The 13,529-nt window shown below is 34.4% G+C and overlaps 1 protein-coding gene across 1 annotated transcript; it reads right to left on the bottom strand.

The window, feature by feature from the left end:
* Positions 1 to 2,820: 2,820 nt before the first annotated feature.
* Positions 2,821 to 12,820, bottom strand: socs2 (suppressor of cytokine signaling 2). Its single transcript, XM_053481954.1, has 3 exons — positions 12,044 to 12,820; positions 9,742 to 9,995; positions 2,821 to 4,279 (listed from the first exon to the last, which is right to left on the bottom strand). The coding sequence occupies exons 2-3, from the start codon at positions 9,986 to 9,988 to the stop codon at positions 3,792 to 3,794; spliced, it is 735 nt and encodes a 244-aa protein (XP_053337929.1). The 5' UTR covers positions 9,989 to 9,995; positions 12,044 to 12,820; the 3' UTR covers positions 2,821 to 3,791.
* Positions 12,821 to 13,529: the final 709 nt, after the last annotated feature.

Here is a 13,529-nt window from a genome sequence, read left to right as displayed (position 1 = left end):
AGACACAACAGCAGGATAATATTAATGCAGGAAGGCTTACCGCATGTGTTTGTTAGAACGTAGCGTAAGGTTGAACAATTCGGGAGTCGACTCCCAGTCAGATGATTCGACTCACTGAAACCATCCAGTAGCTACTGGAAATGTTTGGTGTAGTCTTACGTTTCAGTTTCTGCCCATCACGAGTGCCATTTTTCCATTTTCCTCTCCTCACTCGTGACCTGCTGTTGTACCGCAAATGAAAAACCAGCAGATGGTTCTCAGAGAGTCAAGTGGTTAAACCTGCTTTAAACGTTCCCAGGTATCTGATACACGGCTCATCGTTTTCTTCTTCGAGGCCTAAATCCCTTGACCTTTTCAGCTGAAATCAGGTCACACTCATAAGAAAAAAGATGGTAAATGAAGTGAAAAACTGCTGCTGTGCTGATACTGTATTTTATTACTCGTCTTTCCTCGTAAGTTCCGCTACATTTACATTTACATTTAGGCATTTGGCAGACGCTCTTATCCAGAGCGACTTACATTTTTATCTCATTACACATCTGAGCAGTTGAGGGGTTAAGGGCCTTGCTCAAGGGCCCAACAGTGGCAACTTGGTGGTTGTGGGGTTTGAACCTGGGATCTTCCGAACCGTAATCCAATGCCTTAACCACTGAGCTACCCCTGGCCCCATAATCAAGATGTAACCCAATATTCAGAATAAACAGATTGCATGTTCTAATTAAATACAAACACTAATATGATTATTATTTAATTTTTTGATTATTATTTAATTTATTTAATTAATTTATTTAATTATTTGATTATTATTTAATTTTTTTGCTGTGTTTTAAGAAACTCGCCAGACGATGATAAGATGCTTGAGTGGAAGGTTTTTATGAGTGAGCGGTCCGATATGAAACTTACTATACATGCAGAGTATTAAACTGCAATTTACTCCAGAAAATGTCTGGAATGTCATTAAGAGGAAGGTTGGACAACAGCAATGGGAAAAGCCAATGTGGTGGAGAGCCAAAATAGATGAAAGCTCTAACTGCAAATCGGTGTTATTCCACCAAATACCGCTTTCTTAATGATATTTATCCATAGAATTAACACAGTTTGTTTACAAATTATTTCCTTTTTTTTGAGTTATTAAAGCTCTCCAAATACTGCATGATCTTGGGTTATTGTGATGTGTTGTGATGATGTAATTCCCTTTGAATATACACTTTAAATAACAATAGTTACATTTTAAATTAAATGTAAATATTGTCAGCAATTCACAAAAAAATGTAACAAAACTGATTCTTTTCTTTTTATCTTTTGGAGTGGCCTTTTTTTTCAAAGCTGTATATACAGCTATATATATATATAATATATATATATTTGAATTTGAGAGAGAGAGAGGGTTTAATATGATGTTGGCCCAGCACCCTTTGAAGCTATAACTTCAGTATATATACCAATCCAAAGTTTGGACACACTTCTAATTCCATGGTCCATGGATTTTTATTTCTTTCTACACTGTCTTAAAATAACACCTGACTGTTGGTGGTTACTTAATTACCTAATGACTGTTATTTCCTAATTTGAAATCTCCAGTATTGTTCTAGAAATAAATTACTTAACTTATACAGTAGTTACAGCCTGTATAAGGTTGCTATGATCTGAAACGATGTAGCTGAGTTTAAGGAACTGTCACACACTATGTGGACACTGCAGACATTTACTCAACTGGGATTTATTTACTTTATTTTCCGCATATTTTTACTAAAATCCAAAAATGTAAGAAAGAAAGACTCTGAGATCCATTTAGTCCACATCCACGCCCGCGCAACATGACCAGAGAGGTGAAGGTGAATTTGTTCTTGTATTTTTTTTGGTATAAATTTTAACACCAAACTAAAATGACAAATGGTCACATATATTTTGTGTTTATTATTATTATTATTATTATTATTATTATTATTAAGCAATTAGCACAAATGCTACAGCTAATAAAAAAAATAAAATAAACTAGTGGTTCCATTATGCTGGAGGAACTTAATTATTTTTGCTCATATGGTACTATATCAATATAAATCAAAGGACTTTTATCCTATAATGAGATGTTTTTATGTATTATAAATTGTTTTTATGTTTGTATGTATTATCAAGTCTGTGATGGTTGTTCTGATGTTTTGCTTCAACACCCATGAACAGTGGGACCTTGGATTATGAGCATAATTCGTGGGCTCGTAAAATAAAAAGCGTGCTCCTATTCCAAACACTTGTAAACCAAATTGAATTTTCCCATAAGAAATAATGGAAAATCAAATTATTCCACAGCCCCAAAAAATAAATACATAAAAATAATTAACACAAAATATTAGGTAAAAATAAAACAAAATAACCTGCAGGAGAAAGTTTGAGGGGTCCGTGTGTGTGTGTGTGTGTGTTTGTGTGTGGCACGGTGTCCAATGACCCCACAGACACAGAGCAGGCTGAGCCTTGAGCAGAGAGAGAAAATTGATCTTTAGCCTCTCAAATGAGACTGGCTTTTGATTTACACGCTGTACACACACGCATCCAGACACCAAATAAAATATATTTTAGACACACACGTGGTCACAGTGTTATAGTAAACAGTACACGTGTGCACGGATTTTGATTATACCAGTAAGAGACGCACACTAAGACCCAGCAGGGGAGACGATTCCACAATTCCGCAGCACAAGAGAGAGAAAAAACGTTGGTTCAGTTGTGATCACGTGACGCTCAGCGTCAAAACAAGAAACGCATGCGTGATACATAATACTCGGTACTCGTAAACCAAGACTTGTTCATTTTCAAAGTCAAAATTTATTAAAAATCCATGCTGATCTTGCGGAACACTTGTAAAACGCTTTACTCGCAATCTGAGGTTTCACTCGGACTGTTTTATTAACTGTTGTTAGCTAATTGTTTCCCCTTTGCTAATGTTCCTCGTTTCAAAATGGCAGATAATTAACAATTCAGGAGCCCAAAACTCTTCGATTTGAGGTTGCTCATTTCTTTATTTATGATTTTTTTTGTAGTTGATTTATTTATTTGTTTTGCATTTGATGGGTTGAATATGTATTGAATCAAGCTGATTCTAAACATGACATGTATTGTATTGGTATACATGATAGGGAGAGCTATATAATGGATTATGCAATATTGGACACAGAAGGAAAACTGATTACATCAGTGGAGTGTGTCGCTTGTAATTTGTCACAATTCTGTCATAACGGGTGGGAAAAAAACACAACAAAATAGTATTTCTGTATTGTTTTGACCAGATTCCAATGCAGCTGCCAAAAAACAGACTCGATAAACTACAGTATAATTTAACATGCACAACATTACTATGACACACTGTTGCTCTTCGATTGGGGCTCAAATGCTGCTACGTGTAAACATTTTTTAAATTTAACACCATAATAATAATAATATCAACCATAATTAAACATTTAAGACAGAATAATTTAAAATGATGGCTTTGGAATACAATGCAGGACTTGGATTTCTAACTCGATTTGGGAAATTTCATGATCCGAGATCCTGTTCGTATGTAAAACTAAAAGATGATTGGTTTGAGGATTGGGTAAAATGGGCGGAGTTAGTGCTTTCAGATAAATTACACACAATTACAATTACAAGAAATCCAATAAAGCGTATGGAAAGTGTGTGTGAGATCAGTTTGCGATGACCGATTCATAAAATTCATAAGAAGGGTTGGGGGGAATTGTATTTTCAAGAGGAAATATTGAAATATCGAATAAATTGGAATACTGAATACTGAGGAAAGTCTAGAGTACGAACGGATATCCCCGCAGGAAGTCTTTCAGCCTTTCGGGCAAAGGTAAATTCCTGTGATCGTGAGAATGTTGGTTTATAACCACGCGACACAGGTGCTGTAAACTGGGCGCCGCCTTGTGCAGCGGTTTAGTGAGTTTCAGCTGCAGCGTGTTTTCCATCGCTGCATTGGAAAGCGTGCTGTGATCCGTGCTGAGCCCTCGGTGAGCCGCCTGCCTGCGATAAGCCAGAGTGTAATACTGCACCAAGTCCACCGCTCCCTTAAACTGGCGGAGATGAGGCCGAGCCATCACCACAGAGTCGAAGCCGAAGTGACCGTTCGAGTACTCAATGCGCAGGTGCGTAGGGCCGAGCTCGGTTTTCACGGACAGGGTGAGGAGGTAACCGGGGTTCGAGCTGTCTCTCACCAGGAAGGAGCCGTCCAGAGCCTCGTTTAGAAGCTGCTTCGCCTCGGCTGCGGTTATCGAGCCCCAGTACCAGCCTGAAAAAAACGAAAAAATAAAGAACACCATGTTCAAGATGATGAATCTGAGAAACTTTCTAAAATCAACAAGTAGGAAACAAAACTGTGATTATTATCCACATGTTACACAGAGAGATTCTGTGGAAGCCCGTGTCCATAACTTAAACAAATCCTGGATACTTACGTGAAGTCAACACTACGATGAAACAAGCCATGATATTAAAACACTATCTTATCTCTATCGTTCAACAAATGAATTTCAAAATAATAATAAATAGAATTCAATGAACCATAAGTTCAAGATACTGCACTAAAACAAAAAGAATAAAAAAAGAAATAAAGATTTTGCAAATGCACTTTACAATACTGTGGCTGCAAGAACTGATCCAGAACAGCTGACCTTCATGTCTTAAAATAACAGCAGACTTGTGTTGTTTTTGTGTTGTTGTTCCTTCGTTTCCTAATGCCATATGTGTTATTTCATAGTTTTGAAATCTCCAGTATTGTTCAGTATTGATTGAAGAAAATAAATCAACAAAACCAAAAAAAAAAAATATATTGAATTAGAAGGTGTGTCTAAACTTTTGATGTGTACTGTGTGCATTCATCCTTATAGTTACGGCCTGTATACGGTTGCTGTGATGTGGGGTGATGTAGCTGAGCTCGAGGAACTGTCAGAGAGAGAGAGAGAGAGAGAGAGAGAGAGAGAAACCAGTAGATCCTGAGTTCCCTAAGCCTCCATAAAAACTCCTGTTTGGTCTCCTTTAGACCGTGTCCACTTTGGCTTCGAGTCAGAATAGATGGATGGATGGATGGATGGATGGATGGATGGATAAATAGTTACAATTAAGTTTGTAAATGTATGAAATCATTTTTAATGAGTTTAACATTAAGATTACATTAAGAAGCAATTTTGACCATTATATACCAATATTTATTAAATTTTATACTGTATTAATTTTAAAACTGTAGGATATATAATAAAGATAAAAGATAAATAACGCATAAGAATATAATACAATGTAATTTCTGCCCTTAATTTAAATGTTTACATATGAATCACATTAAATCATACTTATATACTAGATATAAGTTATATGTACTATGTATAATATATACTTATATACTATATATGTTATCTACTATATAGGCTACTGTATATATAATACGTTTATATACGCTTATTATATAAAGCAGGCAGGCCGACTCTTCTCTGATTTTTTCGGACTCTCACGTAAGACATAATCTCAAAGTTGTGGCTTGTTATCTCACAATTATGATTATGACTTAGTATCTCACAATTATGGCTTACTACGTATATTGAACATATGACATGGTATCTCAAGATATGATTTATAATCCCACAGGTATATTGCAGTATCTCATAACTATACCTTAATATCACATAATTAGGGCTTAGTATCTTGAAATTGGGACTTGTTATCTTTAAGCAATTTCACGTGAAGGCAACTGCTATTGGATATCAGCGCTAAATGCGTTAAATGGAAAGCTAGTGTGCTATTTAGGGTGTATAATCCACTTGTTACACACCAAGTAGTGCCCTTGATTAGGGGTTAGAGAGGGATTTGGGATTCACCCTTCTGTTAGAAGTTAGTTAATCTTTGTACCTAATTTTAAGTATAAATAAAACAACATGGAGGAAATTCAGAGACGGCATGTTGTTTAAGACGACATAACGTTATCAGATGTGTGTTCTTACTGAAAGTGCTTCTGTGACTGGGTGTGAATGTGGGTTTAGTCAGGCAGCTGCTCTCTCCTCAGTACTGTGGACCGTACAGACCCACTCTCACCCACGCTGAGACTCACAGTTAGTGTCATTAACCACTGGACAACACCTGGGACACGCCCATTTATATATATATACTGTATATCCCAGTGCTGTTACCATCTATTATGACCACACATGGAACGTCTATTGTCCAATCAGATTACTCGGTCGGAATTAACTGTTGTTTAAAGTGTACTTTCTTGATTCAAGAATTTTTTTAATTCAAGACTCCAGACTGTGCAGATTTTTAAGTAATAAAAATATATAAATTAAATTAAATAAAATAAAGACGAAGATGAAGACTAAAATAATTAGTATGTACAAAATAAAAATAAGACTAAGAAGACTATGAAATAAATTATATACAATATAATATAAATTATACATAATTATAACGTAGACACAGAACAAGTCAAGACAAGATCAGGAGAAAAAAACGTAAAATCGGCACTCAGAGGTCGTGAAGACGAGCAAGAATGAGACCTACAGATGGCTGTAATGTAAACTATTGGACTCTAACTGCCGTCAAACAACAAAGAAGAAGAAGAAGAACAATTGCAATATAGCAATTATAACATCTCATAACCGAGTGGCATCTCAAAACTACATCCTTATCTCAACATTATAACTGTATCTCAAAACTGTGACTTGTTATCTCATAATTCTATGACACTTTTTTATGTGCTTTTTTTTAATCTTATAGATACGATCTGTATCTCAGAACAGTGATGTTATCTGAGAACAATAATTTATTATCACAGGATTATGGATTGGTAGCATGAAATTGCCATGTGTTATTTTCAATTAGCATTTTTAAGCATTTAAAAATTTGATGTGTTATTTTAATTTATTTTTTTAATCAAAAATGTTTTTTTTAGATTTAATAGATTTATGTTATCTCTTAAAAAAGATTCACTATCTTTCAACTATTCCTTAGTATCATACAATTATGCCTTAGTATCATAAAAAATTGTAACTTGTAACTTTTAATTAGCAGTTATCGTTTATTTTTTCATAATTATAATGGTATCTCAAAACTACAACTTTATCGTAAAATTATATGACTGTGTCCCAAAACCATGACTTATCTCATAATTGTATGACTTCTGTCTTAAAACCTTGTTTAATTAACAGATTTATTATCTCACAATTACAGTGTAATGTCTCATGTCTATAGCTTATTATAACATAATAATGGATAAGTATCTTGATGATTTTTTGTGAAATTGTGACGACTTTATTCACAGGGTATTCCTGCCTTGTGCTGATTATTATTCTCAGGATCGACCATGAAAACAATATTTTCCTCTAAAAGAGCAATTAAACCCTGGGCTCAGTGTTGTGTGATAGAATCCAGATGCACTGGACGATTATAAGGTGTTATAAGGTGTTATTTATAATAATTATCAAATATTACTAATATAGGTAGTGTCTGTGAAGAAAAAAAACAAGGCTTAAACAAGGCTTTTAACCTTCAAATGCTCAAAATTATAATAAGAAAAATTATAGTCCTTGAATAATTACTTTTACAGGACAAAAAAAACGTAAGTGAATGGAAATGTTTTAAATGTTGAATAACTATTGTAATTGTAGCTGTTATTTGTTTATGTCAGAAACTCTATTAAATAATTCTGTGATAAAAAATTGATTTTTTTTATGAGAGTTTTAGAGTTTATAAATGGTCTTAATATGGGTGTCTGCTAAACGCCCTTAATTATTTAAAGTGAGTAAGTTGTATCCTTTTTTTTTTACGAAATATAAACTCCTGTTAGTAAAGTGTTTGTAAACATGATTATATTCCAACTTATACTCATATTCTACATATTCTCTCTCATATAGGTCTCTCTCTCTCTCTCCCTATATATATATATATATATATATATATATATATATATATTCTAACATCATGTCATAATAAAATATATTATATCCATTTGTTATATAATATTTGTTATGATCTGTAAAGTCAAGGATTATGGCTGACATCTTTTTTACTGAACCTCTTTAAATCACATCTGCTTTTCATTTAAAGCATTTCTCTATGAGTTCCTCAGTATTTAGTTTTTCTTAAAAAGCTGCAGATAAATAAAGAAATCCGCCTTAGATCTCTTACATAATAACAATTCTTTATAATTTTTATGATTAACATTTTTTAGACTCTGACACTAATTTGTCTCTGATCCCTCGACAGAGAAGAAACCACCGTATTCTCAAGTGGCCTTCAATCACTCTTGATGTTGGTGGGTGTTTCAGATAATTCACGCCCTTAATGTAAATGTAAAAAAAAGAAATCATTTCATGAAAATCTATAATTAATTATAATAAGTGATTTAAATGCATTTTCCCCAAAACCTTTCTATAAATTTATTCCCAAATGCATGCACTTCTAACTCTTTTAACATCTAAAACCAAAGCAGTTACGAGTAATGTTTTATTAGAACTATTTTTTTTTACCTTATTAGTAATTTTTTTATTAAATGAACAGCATATTGTGTGTGTGTGTGTGTATATTGTGTAATATTATATTAGTAATTGTATTAGCATAAATGTGAAAATTGGAAAAAAGTAAGTAGATTAAAACAAAATCATTCTACAATGGACTACTGTAATGAAATTAATTGGAATAGTGTAAACTCAAAGTGAATGCAATAATAATAATAATAAGTAAATCAAAAAAATGAGGTATATAGCACTATAATGTTTTATCATGAATTTAAATTAAAACTATTAACGTAAGGTATAAAACACTCGGTTTTGTGCTGTCATGATTAAATAATATATAATAAAATACTCAGTGCCAGGATATATGAGTCACTGTTACCACGCCATACCAAGTTATTTTTTCCTACAACAGCACAACCCTTTTGTTGTTTTACTCATATAATATCACAATAATTTTCTATTTATTACAAAAACAACCAACCAAAAAAAAAAAACAGATATACAATTAAACATGGTCTTAAACTGAGATTAAAGTGTTTATTTACTGGCTATTCATTTGATTGACACATACCTTTTTATCTGTTTATAGTTACATATAATATTATGCAGCATTCGTCATCCCCTCACCAACATTTCTTGAAATTTATAAGAAAAAATGAAGAAAAAACACAAAAAAGCGCAAAAAAACAAACAAAAAACATTCCTCTGTCCAGAAAACCTAATGTTACAGCTGTACCACTGAAACTGGAGACTCCTTTCATAAACAATACATAAACACCTGCTTACAGAAAACAGCTAGACTTTATTCCTTTTGTATGGATACTATAGTAGGGAACTGAGTGTGTTAATAGAAACCTGCACTACTGTCAGAGCTGCAGTTTTAGGAAATGAATCCACACCAGTCTGTTTGACCAAACCAGAACTCGAGAGCAATTACAGTATTATATTAATATTATATAGAAATGTGGCAATTAATGAAAAATGAGCAGGAATTTATTTTCACTAAAAAGACATTACCATTCAAATAAAAACTAAATAAATGACATCCACATAACTTAATACGAGGTTTAGGAGCCTTAATATGATCCATGGGGCCCCCAGGATCAATAGGCTCCTGATTTCCATTCTTTACACTTCAATCTTTCCTCTATGGTTAAATCTACTTCATGTAGTTATTAAAATGCTTCAGAATAAAAAACGAATAATACATCTGAATTATACTGTAGGGGTTAAGTGTCCTCTGACTTACCCGACTCGTGAAGGTGCGTCATAGCATTCTGTAATCTCTGGGCTTCCTCAGAGGAATCGACTCTGTTCGACTCCAGCCTGCGCTCCTTTACTCGTATTCCACTGTCAGCTTTTTCAGGAATGAGGTCCGAGTTAATTGCAGAAGTCCAGAGGGGCTCGGCAGGGTGCACATCGAGCCTGCAGCTTCCACTCTGGGCGACGATTGCTTCGCTCTCTGCTGACTTGGAGACGCACTGTGTGTGCCCCATCCAAAATCTGCAGCAGTTAGAAAAAGAGAGAATAAACCACATCCATGTGTTCAGCTTTGGCACAGGACTGCAAATCGACCGAGACGTTTACTTTCCTGCTAAATTCTAAGCAAATTTTTGAAACAGATGAGTAGTTGTGTTTTAAGGAATCGTGCCAAAAGTCTAATCCATCAAATGACACAGGAAATGCAGGACGTGATAACATCTCCATGTCATAGTTAGGAATATATAATTACTGTAAAACAATGACTTAAACATCATCGTTAATTACAGTTCTGATGAGAGATGAGTTAGACGATGCTGTCTATACCTTTTTTCCATTGGATTTGTTTGAATTGGTTTCACAGGTAATATTAGACACTGAATTTGGTTTCAATTATTGTTTATATATATTGATTATTTAATACTTTATATACGTACTTCAAACATTATATCTTTTATATGGATTTTAACAAACAAGGGTATACATTAATAGATTTTATATAGTAGTTTATTGTAATAGTAAAAAAAATCTCATAATTATTATTACTTTAAAGTGAGTACGTTATATCCTTTTTTTATATGAAATATAAACTCCTGCTTGTAAAGTATTTCATAAACAGGATTTTATTCCAACCCATACTATTCTACAGGTCTCTCCCTCTCTCTCTCTCTCTCTCTCTCTCTCTCTCTATATATATATATATATATATATATATATATATATATATATTCCAACATCATGTCATAATAAAATATATTATATCCAGAAAAATAATATTTGTTATGACCTGTAAAATCAAGGATTATGGCTGACATCTTTTTTTCTGAACCTCTTTAAATCACATCTGCTTTTCATTTAAAGCATTTCTCTATGAGTTCCTCATCATTTAGATTTTTCTTAAAAAGCTGCAGATAAATAAAGAAATCCGCCTTAGATCTCTTACATAATAACAATTCTTTATAATCTTTATGATTAACATTTTTTAGACTCTGACACTAATTTGTCTCTGATCCCTCGACATAGAAGAAACCACCGTATTCTCAAGTGGCCTTCAATCACTCTTGATGTTGGTGGGTGTTTCAGAAACGTGGTTGTTTCAGATAATCCACATACGTGGAATCCTGCCACCTCGACTCTGTGTCATTAAAACGTCGTTGAGGAATCCTGTATGATCAGATATGAGGAAATAGCAAACAAGGGTGTAACAGAAATGCACTCAAAGCAAGACGAGCCACTTTTCTGAGGAGGAGAAAAAAAAAAACACGCCTGACGGGGAAAACAAAAAGCTGTGAAATGTGTCAATCAGTTTCAAATCCCTTTCCAGGGACTTTCCAGGAATTATCTTTGTAAATTGAGCTGAATTTCCAATACAGGGTGTCTCGAATGTCTTTTTTTTTTTTTTAAAGGAAAATGTCTATCAAAGTTTTTCATACTTCGTTTATATTATATGTATATATTCAGCTAACCTTTAAGAATGCCTTTGACCATAGGACGCCCATGACATACCAAGAACACAAAGATAATTTAAAGGAATGTCTTGGAAGTGCATTTGCATGCATAATGTGTTAACACAACTTCATCACGAGTGGGAGAGACGACAATCATGTTCCATTTTGCCCCCCCCAAAAAAGCTTTCATTTCCCCTAAATTTAGTATGAAGATTTGGGGGATTTCTCGTTGTGTGGATGTTTTTTTGTTTAATCCAATGTAACATGAAACCAATTTTCATGTAATGAGATGAATCCTGAATAAGGGATTTACACCAGATGTGCAAGGTCCTGGTTAATTTTATCCTAAGGAGTTTAATTTTAAGCCAAGGTTGAACAAAAAGGGCACTTAATAGATCCATGCGTGCTCTGATTCCTTTGTAGAGTTTTTGTATGATAAAGAAATCGTATTTATCTATATTCTGTTTCGTGTGTTGTATAAGTATTGTGCGTCCTGGGTTTTATTTCATGTTCCTTTATATGTGTCTTCAGGTCTAAAGTTAATGTTCATGCCTTATTATTTCTATCATTTCTATTCCGTATCGTAATCAGGGGCTTCATGAAGAACAATTAAGCAGCACTTACCTTTTCCATGCAGTTACACAGATTTAATGTAATGAAGCACTGCGGCGACTTCAGCACATCCTGTAATGTGTATCAACTGTGTTCATTTTTTTTTTTTATTCCAGAATCCAGATTTCAGAAATAAAGCTGATCAGACTGAGGCACAAAATCCAAAAAGAAAAAAAAGAATAAAAATTAGGGGGGAAAAAATTAGAGTTGTTTTGTATTTTTTTTTTGTTTAAAAGAAAGCAAATGATTCCAGACTCCGGGACTCAGTCAGACCTCGTGTAGTCCAACCCTGAACCGCAACCTTGGCCATGTCTTCACTGCCAATTCTTCCACTTTCTATCTGTGTCTATGTTTAGATTAAAAGCATTTTAAAACGCAGACGGCCATCAAGAGATCAGGATCAGAGTCGCTTTGTTGTTGTTCACCGCAGGATGTGTGTAAGTGTGTGTGTGTGTGTGTGAGTGTGTGTGAGTGAGTATGTATTTTATTTTTACAGTCTTTCCTCCGTACTGAAGCAGCGCACTGCTTTCCAGGAACATTCCCAGAAAGCTGGATCACGTGTGTGCGTGCGTCTCTCTCTCTCTCACACACACACACACTCTCTCTCTCTCTGTCTCTTCCCGTGTGTGTGTGTGAGTGAGAGAGATCTAATCTCTATCCAATTCCTCTGAAAAATAAAAAAAAAACTTAATTGCACACATGTCGCTCTGTTGAAACTCCATAACGCTGTTATAATTACATTGTATCCAATAAAGCGCAATTTAGTTTCTTTGCGCGTAAATCCTGGGTCACGTGGTGCAACTTCAAAAAAAAAAGAAAAAACCTGGAAACGGGCTTTTTTTTTCGCGGATTTATTCACGCAGGATAAATGACACACTGATGTTCGTTTCCAAGAAACTGCCGCTGAGCAACAACACCAGAGTTTCTTGGTAGGTGGAGAATTGCGTCATCACAGGGACCGGAAGTGAACTCCCTATTGGGCATAATGAGTGGGCTGTCTTAGATTTTTTTTTCTTTATCATATTATTATCTTTAAGGTTTCATTGGCATGACTGTCATTATGCATTGTTGTCCCAAGCAATAAGTTTGTTTAATGTGAATTAAACAGAGTGTAATACAGGCCAGAAGTCAATACATGCCCATAGTTCTAGGATTAAAATGTATATACCAAATTTTGTTGTATTTATCGTGACAATGAATTTTTATTTTCTCCTTTTCAAAATGGAAGAAACCCATCTTTAAACAGGCCTATAAATGAAGCTCCAGTTAAATTCTGTTCTGAGGACTTGACCTGGCTGCGGTTGCTTGATAGTTCAAGACTGCAATTGTCTCCAATAACTACCTGGACTTTATATTAACATCAATTAACATCAACTGGTATAGCTGAACTGGCTGCCACCTAACACACTGTATAAATGCAAACCATTTACTGCTTTCTGTTTCACCCAGATGAGGATGGGTTCCCTGTTGAGCCTGGTCCCTCTCAAGGTTTCTTCCT

This window comes from Clarias gariepinus, chromosome 22 (genome assembly GCF_024256425.1).
Source record: "Clarias gariepinus isolate MV-2021 ecotype Netherlands chromosome 22, CGAR_prim_01v2, whole genome shotgun sequence".
NCBI lineage: Eukaryota > Metazoa > Chordata > Actinopteri > Siluriformes > Clariidae > Clarias > Clarias gariepinus.
The sequence above is the reverse complement of the archived record's forward strand: the minus strand, read 5'-3'. Positions and strand labels throughout refer to the sequence as shown.